The sequence below is a fragment of the Excalfactoria chinensis genome, chromosome 1, assembly GCF_039878825.1.
Source record: "Excalfactoria chinensis isolate bCotChi1 chromosome 1, bCotChi1.hap2, whole genome shotgun sequence".
NCBI classification, from domain to species: Eukaryota; Metazoa; Chordata; class Aves; order Galliformes; family Phasianidae; genus Excalfactoria; species Excalfactoria chinensis.
In genome coordinates, this window is record NC_092825.1 from 122,222,325 (window position 1) to 122,240,884 (window position 18,560).

An 18,560-nucleotide genomic window follows, 5' to 3' on the forward strand; every position below is an offset into this window, starting at 1 on the left:
TGGTGTGATAAGATTCTCTGTTCTTTATTCCACATACTCTAAGCACACTGGCATTATCTCCTCCTAATGTTAAAAATCAAAAGTGATCATCATTGTAAAAATGAGATTATCTATGTATTTTTAGTGTGTCATCTTGTGGATCAAGGCCAAGAGTAAAAATTGAAAGAAAGTTGATCACAGGATATTGTTTGTTTAGGTTCTAGGTGAAGGAAGAAATAAACTTGAGACAATTTGCTTTGCTGAACAATCAAAGTTCGAAGATCAAAGACCTGTTTCACATTGCTGATGACAGAAGAACTGAAAAACCAAAAGGTATAAAAAGGAAAGAAGCACATCTGAGAACAGCTATCATGGGTAGAGGACTCACCAGAGGGCCAAGGGGTATTTGTGCAGTATATAATATAATACAAAGCAGTATATAAATAATATAAAGATAAAAGCACTTTTTATGTTTGGCTTGCAGAAGTTCTAGGTCAGGTCACAAATAAAAAAGCACTATCCTTCTCAGAGTATCTTCTTTACAGTTGTCTCTACTGTCAGTCAAAATCACAAACACTGACTGCAAATTGTAAACTGTCAGCTCATTCTCACTCTTCTTTCACTGTCACTGACTGAAGTTGCAGCATTAGTATTTTTTCAGGCCAAACGTGCCAATGCTGTATTGTGTAAGAGCCATGAGGAGAGTGCAGTTTTGTACACTCTGGCCTTGTCCTCACAGGAGCAGTGACCCTGAGGATGTGGGCAAGTTAATCAATTACACATTTAGAGACACAAACTCAGGGAGAACAGATTCCTTGGCTCACAGACAACTTTTCAGTTCATGGATTGGGATTATCCATATCTGGAGAAAAATCACACCAGGTAATCAGAGATTTATTCAAGAAAGCAGAATCTGTTTGGGCAAGTGGTTGGGCTCTTGGCATGAGAGTAAGTTCTGAGGTGCACAGGTCTTGCTAGATTTGGCCATTGAGTTCCAAATCTGCTACTTGTCATCAGCCGCAAAAATAACTGAACCCAGTTCAGTATTTCAATTATCTATTTCTTGTTATTTTCATTACAGGAATTAATGCCTCCTTAGAGGAACTTGGTCAAAGCAGGGTCTAGACAGGCAAAAGAGTAATGCATGTGCATCAGACTGAAGTTTCCAAGACTTGTTGAAATTTGAACAGATCTTTCTGGTATGCGTAATGGATAAATTAGTGAAGGAAGCCAACTCAAGAAAAGTGGACAGATCACAACTGGTACCACATCATCTAGCTGGGGACTTTGCTGATGTGATAAAACTGATAAGAGTCTATAGCAGCATATAGACGTCCAGGTAATACAAGAAGAAATGCTTTCTAGTGCTACCTCTTGTGTAGCCTGCTCACCCCTGGCAGCCCACCTTTCCCTGCCACAGAAGGCCCACTACTTCTGCCTTCTGATCTGTAGACAGAGATGGCTAATGCCATGTGAAATGTGCCAAGCATGTGGAATGACAGGAGCAAATCTTATTAGCAGGCTGCTTGGCCCTCAACTACCCTATGGTCACTGGGCATGCTGAGATCAGTGTGTTCAGGTGTATGGTATGGTCACTGCTACTCACAACTACATAGTTCTTGTTTGGATCATGGTTGACATCACCTGCAGTATGGTGACAAGATAAAGCAAAGCAAGTATTGATAAGGTTGACATTTTTATTCTGTGAATTTATTCTATTATTATTATTGCATAGTGCAAAGAAAGTATGCATTCTGAAGTCCTACACTTCTGACTTGTTTGTTGCTAGAGATAGTCATTTTTTAATTTCCTGTAGTCATTTCCTCTAGTTCCCTCCCATCTCTTGTAAGAAGTGATCAAATAGTAAAGACCAAGGTCTGTAATTATTCATCTCTTTACAGTCCGTTGCGTAATTCAAATCATGAGACTCATCTGTCAAGAATGTTCAATGATCTTCACACTGGTCAACCTGGTGGGTGCTCTATCACAATCATTTGGTAAGTTCAAATCCATTTTTGCTTAAGAAATTGATATATGAATTAATTTTTTTTTTTTTTTTTTTTTTTTCCAAAAAGAATCAACAAAACAGAATTTGAGATCCAAGAGGTAAATGTAGATTCTTAGGAAAAACAAACAACAAGAGTGATGATGAGAGTAAGAGAAATCTATTCAATTTTCTAAATAAAGTAAAGAACTCTGTAAGCTTATGTCTACTGTTAAAGAGAGAAAAATTTAAAGCAGGACTACTTTCCATCCTAGAAATGCATAGATTCTGGTAGAGTGGAGTGAATCTGAAACTGACTACAGTTTTCTAACGAAAAAAGTTGGATAAAATGGATTCCAGGTAAGACTTTATCACTTACTATTCTGGAAGAATGAAAGACTGGAAGATTCTGGAAGAATGAAATATTCAGCAATATTTTGTGCCTGTAAAAGCAACAAGGTACAAAATAATTTAAAAAGCAAAATTAACAAAAGCTTTGAAGTCTTGTTGTCTGCCTACATGCAAGAACATCTCAGTTTCATGTGTTTGCCTGCAGTGCCGTTATTCATAGTTCACTAAAGTTAAACAGAATCTTGAAGAAATCATTAAAAAATCCTCAAACATAGTCTGATAATTTAATATGCATTCATTATTTTATCACAAGGACCCCATCATTCAAGAAATCTAAAGTTATCCCTTCCTCTTATCAACCTATAAATCAATCCTGTGTTCTGCTTTATGTATAAGTACTTTTTTCAGCAATGCAACTCTACTTAATTCTTCAGAGTTATTTTCTACTGTGAGTCACTGACTTTTGTTTGTTTGTTTGTTTGTTTGTTTGTTTGTGTGTGTGTGTGTGTGGGGGGGACTTGATTCTGTTCTGAGATGTTATGACTCTGTGAGATAAAAGCTGCAAATTACCATTCTGGCTCTAATTTAATGCAAAATATGGTGATGTCCATAGTTTGTGAAGCTTCGACTGAAAACAAACATACAAATAAACAAAGCCAAATACCCAAACCACAAAACCAACCCAAAAACAACTTCAAACCCCAAACAAACAAAAAATCCCTGCACCAATCAATTTGATTAATTACTAGAATTATAATACAAGGAGTATGCTTTGCTTCAAAAGGTCTATAAAAAGTTCTGTTGCTGTCCTATTAATTCTACTGAAAATAAATTTTCTAATCAGTCAGTCCTGAGCACACATTTCAGCAACCTTGTATTCAAGGAGTTGCACTTTCACTTACATGTGTTCCATTTAACGAAATGAAACTGTTCTCATGTATGAGTAACTAGGGTGTAGGCTCAGTTTTGGGTATTTCTCTCCATTTGTTTCTATACACAGCACTACTGCAATATGTGTAAGTTCAACATGTGGTTACTTATCAGGTTTCATCAGTGTGAGGAAATCAAAAGTGATTTTTCTTTTTTGTTTGCCTTCAGTGAGATTGCAGCTGTTCCTGTACATGTACATTCCACTGTTATCTTTGCAAATTGATATTATATTTCTTTTTCTTTTTTCTTTTTGTCCTGTTCCATCACATTTGGGCTTTTTACAAAGTTCCCCTTCAATAGTAAATTTTCTTAGCAATGAAGTTCAAAAAGTGTTTTGAAGGTGGAATATAATTGCTCACGTTCTTGCTCATGGTGATGCCTGTATCATGTATTGCTCTAGGTAATTTCCAATCTGTAATAGTACTTTCTGTACACGTAATAGCAGTATCTTCCATTCTTCTCTGTCCCAAGAAGAGCTAAGTGTCCAATAGCATACGTGAAGCTAAATCTAGTGTAGAGCCCTACCATTTCCTCTCTGATTTTACTGAAGAGTTAGACTTTGATTATTCCTTCTGACTATGATGCTCAAGTGTTCTGGTATGCATTCTATACTTCTGCAACATCCTGTCATCTAGTCTCCTAAACAGACCAAAAATTCATCCTTGGACAGAAAGTTTCTGTCATATTTCCTTAGACTGGGATAATCCTTTCATTATATTTTTGACTTTTTATCTAAAAATTACCACAACACAAGAAATAATTATATGTAATAATGCACTCTCTTTAGGGAATGAAAGATCTGGCACATTGGCTGAGAACAATCCAGGTTATTACAGCTGGATTCATAAAGGAAGAGAGATGAGTAGTCCTCTCTGCTCTTTCTCTGTATCTCTTACCACTACCAAAAGACAGGAGTGACTCTGCCTCCTTAAGTGTAGGTGATCAAGAATAACATAAAATAATAAAGATAGTAAAATTAAATAAAGAAAGAAATTTAAAACCTTTCCTTTTGAAGGCAAAGGAAAGATCATCAGTAGGAGACATTATTTCATATAACCTACCCGTACCCTCAGTGTTTGATGTCAACTTAAACCAAACATTAAAAACCTTAGTCAGGATTTGCATCTTTTCAAGTTGAAATAGCAAGGAAATATAAATAATGCAACACTTACATGCTATGTTTTGAAAAGATGCACATAAATTTTTATTGTTCACTGACACAAAATGCAGCTTGTGCCACAATAATATGACTACAAATCCCTTTAAATTAGAAAGCATAGTAGAAAAATTGCACTAACTAGAGATGTGGAAGTACAACTTTCAATAATAAGAGATTTTTCAAAAACTTTTCTATACTATATAGCTGAATACATTTCAAAGTTACAAATTATGTTAAGACTTACTTCTGTTGAAGTCATTTAAAGATAGAATGGAAGAAAAATATGTGTATATCACCAAGTGTGCACTACATCATGAGTTCCATTTCTACTACATAATTATATTTATTGTGAAGGTATTGAATAATGTATTATCTTCCATTTTAGTTACTGGAGTTTATATTTAAATGTTAAATTCTCAGAATTCCAAATCATAGTATGCAACTTTTTTAATTTGGTTTGGTTTTGTATTTGTTTTGAACTGAAAAAGGATCTGATTTATATAGAATGTTAAGTTGGTGTGCTCTAATACTGCGGACGTCAAGTGGACTACTCAGAAAGTGCAGAGTTTGTTCATAAATCACTGCCGGACTGGAGTCATACTGATATTCTTCTCTGTCATGCAAAAGCATGCATTGCAAAATCCAAGAGTTACTGTTCCATATAAAAATTAGTACCATACACTAACATTTCTATTTTTTTATAGAACAAATTTTTTTCTAATGGAGAATATGTAATAATATATTCAAATATGCTAAATATACATTTTGCTATTTTTATAGAAAAACTGCATACCAGTCATGGATTTCTGCTACACTAATCATAACATTATATACTACACATCACACACATGCTAAAATTTAGTTCATAAAAATTAAAACTTGCTCCTGTATTTGTAGACTAATAATCCACTCTCAGGCATTTTGCCATCATATTGGTTCAGTTAAAGACAAGATGATCTCTAAGACTTGCTGAGGGTCTTAGAGAGTAAAAGGAAACAAGGGCTAGTTTCTTGTACAGAGGTAAAATTATCTGGATAAAATCCATGTTGTGACAGCTTTCGAAGTTTTAAAGTTCTGTTTTGTTTCAGTGCATTGACTTCTCCATTCTTCAGAAAAAACATGGAAGTTTTAGTTTGAGAAAGCAATGTAGAACAAGTCTGCAGACACTAGTTAGGAAACAGATGACTTATGTTCAATATTTCCTCTTGCACAGGAGTACCATCTCTTTTTCTTAGAGCTCTATGAATAGTGTAGTAGGGATCTGCATCTACATCTGTACATTTGCTCTTGCATTTATGTCACACCTGTTTCAAGAGAGATTTTAAGAGAATGATATAATACAATGACACCTATGTAGAAATGTCTTGACAAGCTCTAATTGAAGAATTCTTAATCAGAGATGTAGCCTTGAAAACAGTTAGACAACACAATTATTTGAACCCAAGTGTTACCACATGCCTTTTTCACATTCTTAGCATTGATTACTGAGCAAAAGTATAGCAAACTGGAAAATATGTAGGCCTGGTTACCATGAATATTCAGAATAATTAAGTGTAATAAACAGGTCATCAGAAATGTTTAAACATTTTTCTACTTTAAAAAACATCAAAAGCATAAAATGTAAATAGAAATCAGAGTCAGAATCCTCTGTTCTCCTCTAGGTAGGAATGTTCCTGCAGAAGGTTTTAGTGGCAGACATTCTATGTCTCAGAGATAAGTCTGCAAATTTTAGCCTCAGAAGGTTGTATGCAATATTCATTATATATTTTCACAGAATCATAGAATCATTTGAGTTTGAAGGGCCCCTTAAAAGTCATCTAGTTCATCTCCTTTACAATGAACAGGGACACCTACAGCTACATCATGTTGCTCAGAGCCCTTTCCAGCCTGATCTTGTATGTCTCTGGAGACTAGGCATCCAACACCTACAAACCTGGACAGTTTGTCAGTTTGTGCCAGTGCCTCACAACCCATACTGTAAAAAGTTTCTTTATGTCCAATGTAAGTCTCTCCTCTTTTAGTCTGAAATCATTTCCCCTTTCCCATCACAACAGACCCTGCTGTCTATCCTCTTCCTTCTTATAGTCTCTCCTTAGATACTAATATTTTCTCCATTTTTTTTTTTTTTCATTTAACTAAATATAATTTCATGTGTTATAGATCTGAAAATAAATAATTTGTCTTCTCAAAAGATTTCTATTGTGGTTCCCTACTCTTTCTGACTTCTCATTTTTCAAGGCCAGAGTATCTTCAGTGTTTATTTGTGGAATCCTGGTGGACACAAAATTAAAACACCTGTGTCCCAGTGAGAGTTATAACAAGGAGAAGGTCAGGAGAAAAAAAAAACTATCCATGTACAGCCAGAGGACATCAAATGATTTTGCTTTGAGAAAGCCTATAATCTGGAATTGGCCAAGACCACACAGACTAAATGTACAGTTCACCTATTTTTGCTGATCTGCTCTAGGATCCTGTGTGTGTCTACCTTATCTATCTGCTGTCAATCTAGGGTGTTAGCGCTTGTTTCTTGTAGTAAAGATCACAGTTTATACAGAGAATCCATGTTACATTGGTTCCCAAATAGTTCTCTTCAGCAGGAAAATTTTGTCAGGTACTATGGAGTAAAGCTGGCTTTGTTATTTAGGTGCCATGCACACCACATCTGTGAACCAGCCTACACCTTTTGGCCTAGCAACCACTGGGATCTTCCTGATGTTTCTGCACATGCTTTCATTTTGCTTTGAAATTCTAGTTTCAGCTTCTCTAGGGTATTATGTTCTGTCTCCTTGCATTTTAGGCATGTTCATGCCACATATATAATATGTGTAAGTGTTACATAAATATATATACTACATATATTCTTATATATATTTTTTTATGATTATCTGAGCCTATGGCATAAGCATTTTTGAAATACCAAGTGCCTACAAATATGGAATATTTCACATTCAGTGCTGAATTCATACTCTCTGTAAATGTACTGGACAGGTCAGAAAGATGTCATCAACACCACAATCATCAATTTCAATAATGAGAAAATGCAGATCACGTGGACTACAAGCAAACTCTTCCCTGGCAAGAATGTGTCATTTCATTATATGTGAGTATTGATAACACCTATACTTCTCTTCCTAAAGAATTCATTTTGGGAAGCTAAAGTATCAAAGTTATTTCAGTCATCTCTGAACTACATATATTAAAATTTTTGCAATCATTCAAGATGAAGCTTGTTTATATTCATATCCTGCTACAAAGTTGTATAAACCTGTAAACCTGCTGAATAATCATATGTAGAATCATAGAACGGCTTGGGCTGGAGGGAATCCTTGAGCTTTAACCCCCTGCCAATGGCAGGGCTGCCCCTTGCCAGCACAGGCTGCCCAGAGCTCCATCCAACCCGGCCTGAACACCTCCAGGGATGGGACATCCACAGCTTCTCTGGGCAGCCTATGCCACTGTCATCACCCTCTGAGTAAATAATTTCTTCTTAACATCTAACATAAACTTTCCCTCTTTTAGTTTGGAGCCATTCTCCTCTGTCCTATCCTATTAGACTGTGATAGATTATAGATATGAAACCTTCATCTCTCTCTCTCTTTTTTTTTTTTTTTTTCCCTAAATGTTGATGTTAATTACACTGTTGAAAGGGTTCTTCTGCATATATTTGAGTATGTATATTATGTATATTAAGTATATATATTTTGTATATACAAAAATGATGTTATTTACTTAACAGAAACTCAGTGTTTTAGATGAAGGTAGTCATAAAGCTTCGTATCTCATTTACTTTCTGGCTGATATACATGAAAGAACTAACAGCACAGTCTTGAAAAAAGGCTTATGAAAATATCTGTTTGAATAAGCTATTTTCTTTTTAAAGAAAAAACAAAACAAAACAAAACAAAAAACCAACAAACTAACACAAAGGAAACTTGGTAATTTCAGACTGCACCAAATCCAAGGACTAGAAAGTCAGTGAGGTCATACAAATGAATTGCCTCAAACCATAATGAAATTTCCTTCTTCAAGTTCTGTATGTGGATTTGTCCTTGTAGGACCGCTGAAAATAAAACAAAAATATAATTGCAAATAGGAATTAGCTTTTATGTCCTGATATGAGTATTTCTATTCATTGACATTTTTTAATTTCTAGATTTGAAGAAGGCAAACGGAAAACATGTCCCACATATCTATTGACACAAGGTTATAATTCAGGATGTCTTTTTGAGAGAGAAGGACACACCCTTGCTTTCTCTATCATGAACAGCAATGGAAGTGAAGAGCTTTTTTCTAAAAGACTGAAATCTGATTTCTATAGTAAGTATGTAAAATCAAAACTATATATTTTGGTAGTCCTGGTCTCCCCATTCATTCTCAATTTGTGCTTAGTCTGAGAAGAAATCATTTATCTGTCTGTATGAAATGCTGTTAGTGTATACAATAAGCAAACTATCAGTATTTGGAATTAAGGATGCTGATTTTCATCCCTTTCTGTCATTGATAGTTATAGAGGATCATGTGCAGTGGTAACTAGGTGGATTACTTTGGACAGTAAGATTTGTCCCAGAATGCAGTTTCAAGATTGGAATTAAAATAAAATATATGGATATACTTGGCATATTGTAGGCCTACTCAGTATTCATGTCAGAAAACAAATGCAACTTGTTCATTTCAAGTCTTACTAGATGATAACTAAGCAGAAATAATGAAAGTCTGATATCAGTCTTGCAATTAGGAAGGCAAGGCTTCATACCATGAAAAGAAACTGAGGACTGAGAAAGCTGTGATTCTGTGAAATAACACTCTTCTCAACGTTTTATTTCCCACTTTAAATACTACGCAGTTACATGAGTCAAACCATTACATTCTCTTGGACCATCTGAAAATAGCAAGGCATGGATTCAGTTGCACAGGTAGACCCGCGGTGTTTTTGCCATATATCTCAGAATATCCCACGTTGCCTCCAGAGGATGAACATATGTCTTGTAAGTTTAGTGGTACTGAATTTGTCAGTCCCTTTCCAATACAGAAGAATCTTCCTTGCTCTAGACCAAAGGAAATGAAAGGTCATAGTAGTTTCAGTATTTTCCTGAACTGGGATGACATCTACCCTTAAACATGGCACCTCCAATGGCAAGTAGTGTCATAGTGGTACATTTGATATTTAGTAAGAAGGTCAGCTGTGTAAGTGCATCACGTAAGAGGAATATCTACCTTGCTACTCAAGGAAATGTGGAAAGATGGAAGGAATTAATTTTAAAATACTCATTTTTAAGAGGCTATTGCATGTTTTCTTTCTCTTTTCCTTAGTAAAGCCCAGTCGACCAAAAAATGTGACTTTCTTCTGGAAGGATGACACTGTTACTATTACATGTAATAAACCAGAAAGAGGTGTGAAGTGCTTGAGACTTGAGCTTCAATACAAAAGCAAATATGACAAAGGATGGCAAGTGAGTTGAACATGACATGTTCCATTAGTGTTGGAAGGAGCTGGAAATATCAACTCCGTAGAATATAAACTAGGGTTGTTATCTAATTCCTCTCCTCTCCTTTACATTCAAAACAGTTTGTAGGAGAGCCCTGTTGGATTTTTTTCTGATCATAGAACCCTACCATACCAGAAGTCATTTACTTTTTGAGTTTTATCTACTTGCTACACAAAGAACTGGGGACAATGTAAAGGATAGTTCATAGTTTCAGAACAGAACAGCCTTGGAAGATAAAAGTAGAAAGCTGAATAGAATTAAGAGAAACAGCATAAGATAAAATGAAAGAAAAAAGGGGACGGACGCAGGATTTTTATTTACTCTGTCTAGCTGCTATTGAAATATTATTCAATAGGCTTAAATCTTTCCTGGCACATGTAAAACTAGTCAATATTTTGTGCATTAAATTCTACTTTTTGTATACTGTAAGCAGCAACTGTAACATAGTACTCTGTATGATGATCGTTAGGCCCTTTGGCTCATCATCAAATAATGAACAATGGGGATGAATGGGAAAGAATAGATCAAAAAGAAGAAATCCTCAAAATTCAGAGAAACAAAATTTTATTTCTGAGGTTTAGGTTTGGTCTACTCCTTGTCCTAGTCATCATCATAATGGAGTGTAGCATTCTGAAGCTCTGTCTTGAAAACTGGAATTAACGATTATATACCTTCCTTCTCAGTCCAGAACTTCTAAGTGTTGCAGAGTTGGAGAGCAAGGCTTTGATCCACGGAAATGCTATTCTTTCCGGGTCAGACTGAAGAGGATAGTACCCTCTTGCAACGTAGTTGATTACAGCAGTGACTGGGAAGCAGAAACATTTTGGATGAATAGCACATTACTAGGTAACAGCTGTGCTATATTCATATATTGTCTAAGGGCAAACTGGTAAGAGGTGATTGTGTAAGAAGCTGAGAATGTGCAATCAGTTCTATGTTGCACTATGTTCCATCTTCTGTTATCAAAGAAACTTTGTTCCTGATGACTCATAAAACAACAAATTTTTGCATTTATCTATAAAGTTAAAAGTTCCCTTATTACAGTAATGTATAGGATCCCCCAGTGATAGTGATCTGATGCATGTTGTGTATATATTTTGTGTATATACATTTATATACACACATACACAAATATATGTAGATTTACATATTTATGTAAAATATAAACATACACAGGCACTGATGATGCATTAATATCAAACCTGAACTCTAAGAAAAATGTTTATGCTCAATCCTTTTAGACCAATTGCTTTAAAAGGCATCTAGTAAAGTTACAGGACCAGAGGTTGTAACTGTCTGGTGCTCATACTTGCTGAAAATGGGGGAAACATGAAGTGAGAGCTAAGTCATTATCTACATTGCTTTCCCACCAGGAAGACCCATTTAACTGTATATAATTACTTTCAATTAGACCTTTGATGTAAACTGTTTCTATTGGTTATCAAAACAAAAAGACCTTCCTTGTAGAACAGAAAATGCACTATTCCAAGGCAATACAGAGTGCCCAGGTAGTTGGTGGAGTCCTTATTTCCATACGTGTTCAAGAAATATGCAGATGTGACAACTGAGGACATGGTTTATGGACATGATGGGATGATGGCTGGACTAGATTGTCTCAGAAGCCTTTTACAACCTTCATAATTCTAAGATTCATATCAACTAACCACAGAATGTCACCCACTAGGCTCTTTTGGAATTATGAGACACCCAAATGTCCATTCTACACAGATCTGAGTTTTCCATAGCACAACTAACTCACCCAAAGAAAATCAGTATACATACAGCCAGGTTGAAAACCTGGAGCATAAGAATGTGTGCTAGTGGTAGGAACAGTGCTGATCTCCAAGAGAAATCTACTGCACCATGCAGATTGTGAACCTGCTGACTTCTGCTGTGGAGGACAATGTCTTTCAGAAACACAAAAGACAATGTGTACATTTGAGAAGTGAAAACATGGCAGCTACCCACACCATTAGACTATGACATGAGTGTGACTCTGGAGTGCGATTTAGAGAACCATTGGTCCTTCATGAATAATTAACTTAAATTTCCATAGTATTTATCTGAAGAGCAGAAGTTTGGTACAAGGAAGTACAGTTTTGTGGTGCCTTTACAAAAGCTGCAGGAAAAACACTGAGAATGCCAAAAGCTACAAAAATTAATTGGTTCAGATACATACCTGTTGAATCCTGTCACTAGTTACTTTCTTGTTGTTAGCACTTGCATTTTGTGAACTTTTTTGGTATATGGGGGGAAGGAAGGGGGACATTTTTTGTTCATTTATTTTGGGAAATTAGTCATTTAGGCTATAAGTAAATGTCCACTTACGGCTTTTTATCTTAGGAAATTAGACATTTAGTTTACATGTAAAATTAGTTGCAGCTCTGGCATCTGTAGGTAGGTGTATGTAAGACAGACCTTAGCAGAGAACTGCTGTATCAGTCATAGTGCAGTGGGAGAACATGAGAATCATCATTCTGAATACTTCTACTCTTTGTACAAGTGCACCTTCCTTTTTAATGTTACAAGACAAAGGTCAATTTAAATAAATAGAACATGATTTTATTTTGTTGCAGTGTTTGGTTTGCAGGTTTTTCTTTTCTCTTTCAAGATGAAATAGATTCTTTTTTCTTATTTGTTCCTAAATTTTTATTTTATTTTTTTATTAATAAGAGAAATCAGTGTTCTAGCATGGTTAGGAATATTCGCTGTTAGAGTAAACAATAAATTTTTCACTTGCTTTCTTCTGATTAATCCTAGATTCATGTGATGATGAAATAGAAACCCAGTCAAACACAATAATTCTTTTAAGTTGTCTGATGGCAGTACTTCTAATGGTATTTATCCTCTTGATTCTTCTGTGTAAATGGCAGAGGTAACTATAATTTCACTGCTTACTACTACTGTAGAATACATACCTTTCCTAATTATATATATATATATACATTTTTTTTTTTATTTTTTTTTTCCCTCTACACTTCTGTGTTTACATTTGTATTCACTAACACAGCAAATACATCTGGTTGATTCAGCTCCTTCTGGTTGATTCAGCTCCTTCTCCATCCTGGAGAATGTACGCAAGAGAATGTAAAGCTTTGACTACTACATAGAGCAGAACACGGCTTGCTGCCCAGCTCAGAGTTTGCATGCATTCCAGATTTTACTAGGCTTATCATTCTGTTATATTGCATAAATCTCATCAGATGATTGTTTTACGGTAGTAGTGTAGCAATACTCCTTTTTGACATTATCACATATTAAAAGAAACTAAGCTGAGGGTATTGACATGCAGATCTTATTTGTGACTTCAGCAACATGTTGAAGTAGACGTTCATATGAATGACAATGCCATAACAGAACAGTTTCTTGCATTTTTCTTTTCTCTCTGCAGACTTCAAAAATCTGTCATGCCTACTATACCAGATCCAAAATATGTATTTACTGATCTCTTCAATAATCATAATGGAAACTTCCAGGTAAACATTCCCTTCCTAGCAAACAAGTCTATGAACTTTGCATTGCTGTGAGAAATCTGAAAGGAGTTACCAGTACTTGTTCTGGATTGATGTTGCTGCAGATGTCCTCTGACCCAAGAGAAAAGCCCTTCCCCTTTGCAGCATCAACAGATCAGAACTATAATACTGGTTTGGTACTGCATTAGAGGAGTTGTAGAAAGTGACAGAAAAATTTCAAGAGAAAATTTAAGGATGTTCAGACGCACAATATCTAGAGAGATGCCGGAGTGACATTGCATCCATTCCTTCTAATAATAGCTTTAATCCACACAGAGGCTTTAATCCACAATGCTATATTGTGTAACTCTCCATATAAACTTAGTCTGAATTTAGATTAGGTGAAGATTTGGATCAAAGAATATGTGAGTCTACCAAGGAAAGAACACGGGATATATTATACATCCCAGGTTTTCTAAGGGCACTGAGCTCTGTTCTCTAGTGGCAGCAACAGGAGCTGGGGAAATGGCATGAATCTACATCAGGGGAGTGTCTGTCTGGGGGTTAGGAAATGGTTCTTCACTGGAGGGTGGTGAGCATGGAACAGGCTCTCCAATGCGCTGCACCAGGCTGCTGGAGTTCAATACACGTTTGCGCAGTAATCTCAGAAATATTGGTTTTCATTCTGGGTGGTCCTCTGTGGAGCCAGAAGCTGGAATCAGTGATAGTGGGTGACTCTCATTATCAGTACATACTGGGGGATATAAGGGTGGAGTACAGCCTGCTGAAGAGGTCATGGAGGTACAAGTGGATGGCAAGGTAAACATGAGCCAGCACTACATTGGATATAAGGAAGAAGCATTTTACAGTAAGAGTGATGAGGCACTGGCACAGGCTGTCCAGAGAGGTGGTAGATGACCTATCCCTAGAGACATTCAAAATCAGGTGGGATGAGACTCTGAGTAACCTGATCTAACTTTGGATGTCCCTGTTCATTGCAGGGGGGAGTTGGACTAGATGATGTTTAAACACCTCTTCCATCTCAAGCAATTCTATGTTCTATAATTCTATGATCTTTGTGGGTCCCTTCTAACTCAGGATATTCTATGATTCTATGGTTTTATGATTGCATGTGTTCTCTGTAAGTCACAGGATCTTGTATGCACCTGTGGAAACCCATCCTCCTTCTTGTCTTTCTTGGTTCCTTGCATTATATTTTCTGCTTCTGTATGTTACTCCCTTTTCATCTTCTCCACTGTGGCTGTCCCTAGAAAGATGCCATTACTTTAAGGAAAATCCAGGTCTATACAGACAGATTTCTTTTGATTGACCACTTAGAACCTGCCACTATCAACCTTTTCATTCTCGTAGGAATGGATAGATAAAACTGATCACGCGGTGGTGCAAACCAAATTAGAATATGAAGAGCTAGAATGCATCATTGAGGAAGAAAATCAGCAAATAGACAAGAAGAAAAGTGTCAAACAGGAACCTAGGGAGAAAGTCTTCAGCTTTTCAGGAGCAACTGGAAATAACAGTCCCAAAGCAGCTCAGAATGTCTGCCCAATGCCAACATTCAATAATATGGTTTCCTCTGCTGGCCTCCAGAATGTAGTGAATGATGACACATACGTGATGCTATAAAACCTGCATAATTCAGAAGGTATGAGGAAATGATATGCAAGACCCTGATGATTTTAGAGGAGAGGATGAATAGAAAATACTATCACAAGAAGACACACAAAAAGAAAGATACAAGTCTGTGTTCTCTGATTCCACATAGGTTCTTTCCAAGAACTTATGATCTTATGAGCAGGCTCAATATTTGACACTCACGCAAACCAAGCTACAAAAGAGCAACTCAGACATCTAGAAAAAGGCCTGTTCAACTCCCCATAGTGAGAGGAAGGTTATATGGCACCTTAAATGTGTTCCCTTTTTGTTTATTCAGAGTTGTTATGTTCTTCAAAGACACAAGTACCTCAGATGCTACAGCTTGTTCCTAATTATATCCTGCAGAAAGGCACAAATAGCATATTGTGTTGTAGTCCAGACTAACCGAACTGCATTTTTTCAACAGCAGAATAAAAAGAATGTATATTTATACCTCGTGTGATTTATGTATGTGCTATATCAGTGCTCAGCCAAGTTGCAATGATACACTGAACATCTATACTCTTTGTTTGGCTTTTGATGTGATTTTCAGTTAGGGAAAGACTAAGAGGATATCACATTGTTCATTTTAAAAGCAAATAACAGAACTTATTGAAACCAGTCTTGAAACTTCTGATGATTTCCCTTTTTTGTTTTTTGTTGTTGCTGTTTATTTTTATCATATTAGCATTTATCAGTCTTTTGGGAAATATACTTTGTACAACTATGAGCAGAAAATGCTTGCTTCCTTTGCAAGGAATGTAAAAGTTTCTTATAGTACTGTCATAAAATATTTCAAAAACATCTTTGCTTTTTGTTACTGGCTTATCTTTTTACAACAACTAAACTTAGCCTTGAAAACACAGTCTATATTTTCACCCTTGTCCTGAAAACAACAGGATGATGATGGGAGGGCCACAGTGAGCTCCTGAAAGACAGAGCTAGGATGCAGTAATTTTCTATGGAAAACCATACAGATTTATATTTGCTCAAATACTGAAAAAAAAAAAAAAAAAAAAAAAAATAGTCATTTTTCATGTAAGAAAAGAAAATGTGGCCCTGAAATTTTATCACTGAACTGCTAAGTAGAGATACATCACTAATAAGTCTAGCTCTCAGTGCTCAGGTACCACAGCAGTCATGGAGTAGGAGCAGTGGGAGGCAGCAGCAGAGCCAGCATACCCACACAATCCTCTCCCCAAAACCTGCTAGTATGCTCTCATTTCTCCATCACGGGCTGCAGCTGAGGAGCCTGCATCTGCTTCCTAGTGCAGTAATGTAATTTCTTAAACTGAGATCTCTTGCATTAATGATAGGGTTTATTCCCTTGACCGGAATTTCTGGTTTTCTAGTCTTAAAGAAGTGCGAACAAGAAAAAGAGATAACATGCAACATATTAAACAAATCTCTCTGTATATACATAAGCAGCCTGAAATGTTTTCTGAAGAGAGACTACAACTTTTTTGGTAAATGGTTTCTTGATCGATACTGATCTGTGAAAGATATCTGTTAAAAAGTAGCCTCTATGACTGTGCTCTTGGATGGCTGTTAAAGGGAAGACTATAGTCACGTTCAGCTTTAATAAGAAATCAATATGGGTTTATAAACTGTGAGCAACAGACCTTGTAAGGAGAAAGAGAGGGAGATTGATCCAAGAATTAAATGTCTGTACTACTAGGTAATTACAGAAGTTTCCAAAGGAAGCATTTCAGCACAATCCCCATATAAAGTGAGGAATCCCTAATATCTGCCAATTACATAAGCTTGCTTATACATATAAGTCATATGACTCCTTTAGAAAGACCATCAGACTCCCATATGACTCATTTAAAAAGCTCAAGAAGAGCTTAAACTTGCTAGTAGTAAGATGAACAGGGGTATGTATTATCTACACATTTTGTTTCTTTTTTTTTTTTTTTTTTTTTTTTTTTTTTTTTTTTTAATCTTGGTATAGACAGATGTTTTATCCAGTAACTCTTCAGTGTGATGTAGTACCTGAAAAAAGGATCATTCCTAATTTTAGTAGGCCGTCTGTGGGCTGCAGAGCTATATACCCTTCTCCTTCTCTGAGTCAGCCAGTCTGAAAGAGCTATATTTTTTTGAAAGGGTTGAATTTCAAAAGAAGGGTGAAGACAGCACACATGAAAACAGTGGTTCTTAATGAATATAAGAGGTCCTTCTCACTAAAACACAGAGTAATAAGAAACTGACTTCTCTGCAGCCATGTGAGTCTTCTAGCTGCTGAACTGTGAGTTAGAGAATCAATTCCTACATATCCGATTTCTGACGATGGGAAATCTTTAGGGCTTGGGGACTCTGTAAAAAGTGCTCAGTGATGCACAGTGTTCTCTAAAATGATTTAATGCTTTCAATTATACAAATCATGAGGGGCGGGGGAGGGGGGACACACACACACACACTTATGCATCTGAGAAAAGGGAAGCATACCTCCAGTATGCAAACTCTCTCCATTATGGTGTTACTGTTGTTGCCTCATCATGAACTCAGATGTTGCTCATGCACTGAAGTCACTGAGAAATTCTGTCTGTGCAAGAGGCCTAAAGAAATGTTTTGTCAACAATAACAGAAAACAATGGTTTTTTTAAAAAAACCAACATGGTGGCATTGAACACCAACTATTTACCACAGCACAGAAATGTTTCCCAGCATTTGGTAGCTTTGTAGGGGGAAATACAAAGTAGGCCAGAAGAACTGGCATACAGGTTTGCTAGGTAAATAATCATATCTCTAGTGTATTACATTGCCATAGACTAGATTAAACTAATAGATACATTCAAAAGTTTGCCCTGACTTTGCCACAAATTTTGGTGTGAAAATTTGTGTTGCTAGTGGAAAATTGAAATGTTTTGTGATTTCTGCCTCATTAGGTATCCAAAATTGCAATCTTAATTTCAACCCAAAAAATCTTCATCTAGGAGCAGAGAAGTTGAAAAGTTTTCTATAGTTCAGTCTACCTATAATTGTTCCACTTTGTTGTACCTTACCTCTGCTTATTAAGTTAGTCCAGGGCTTTCTGTGTAGTAAAAAAAAGAGAGAACTTCCTAAAAAGCCTGACTTCATGTTTTTATGAGTCTCTAGAAAGGCTCAAAATGGCAAAGCCACTGGAAACAGATGTTTTTGTTTTGTATTATGTTCCACAGATGTTGTTCATAAAAGGACTAAGGATGAGATGGGGGCCTTCTTGTGCAATTTTTCCCCCCATTAATTTTAATTCCAAAATATTTGAACTTCAGTACAAAGAACATCAGTAAACAAAGGGTCTATAAGACAATAGAGAGCAAAGTTATCGCTCATGGTATCGCGGTGCGTGCAAATGTTTCATGTCACTGGCATACTATTTTGCTGTTTTGCAGAAGATGTTAGATCACAATCAACAGCATAAATGAATTGAACACCCAGGTACTGGAGAAGATCTCCACATCAGAGAAGTATCAAAGAGTTACACCCTTCTGGACTAAAACAGGTAGCAGCATTAATGTGGTATAGATTGAAAACAAGAAGTAATAGAGGCAAAAGAGAGTCTGCAGTTCCTCTTAATTTTGATT

The 18,560-nt window shown here is 36.2% G+C and overlaps 1 protein-coding gene across 1 annotated transcript; it reads left to right on the plus strand.

Annotated features, from left to right (window-relative positions):
- The first annotated feature begins 1,900 nt into the window (after positions 1–1,900).
- CRLF2 (cytokine receptor like factor 2) lies at positions 1,901–14,985 on the plus strand. The gene is made up of 8 exons (XM_072327130.1): positions 1,901–1,976; positions 7,392–7,503; positions 8,557–8,720; positions 9,714–9,853; positions 10,573–10,735; positions 12,650–12,764; positions 13,281–13,365; positions 14,713–14,985. Exons 1-8 carry the CDS (start codon positions 1,901–1,903, stop codon positions 14,983–14,985), a joined length of 1,128 nt encoding a protein of 375 aa, XP_072183231.1.
- Positions 14,986–18,560: the final 3,575 nt, after the last annotated feature.

Excerpts from the sequence above, each read along its gene's own strand:
- CRLF2 (XM_072327130.1), top strand. The coding sequence starts at position 1,901 with ATGAGACTCATCTGTCAAGAATGTTCAATGATCTTCACACTGGTCAAC. Across the intron at positions 7,504-8,556 it reads AATGTGTCATTTCATTATAT|ATTTGAAGAAGGCAAACGGA; the intron begins GTGAGTATTGAT and ends TTTAATTTCTAG. Across the intron at positions 9,854-10,572 it reads AATATGACAAAGGATGGCAA|TCCAGAACTTCTAAGTGTTG; the intron begins GTGAGTTGAACA and ends CTTCCTTCTCAG.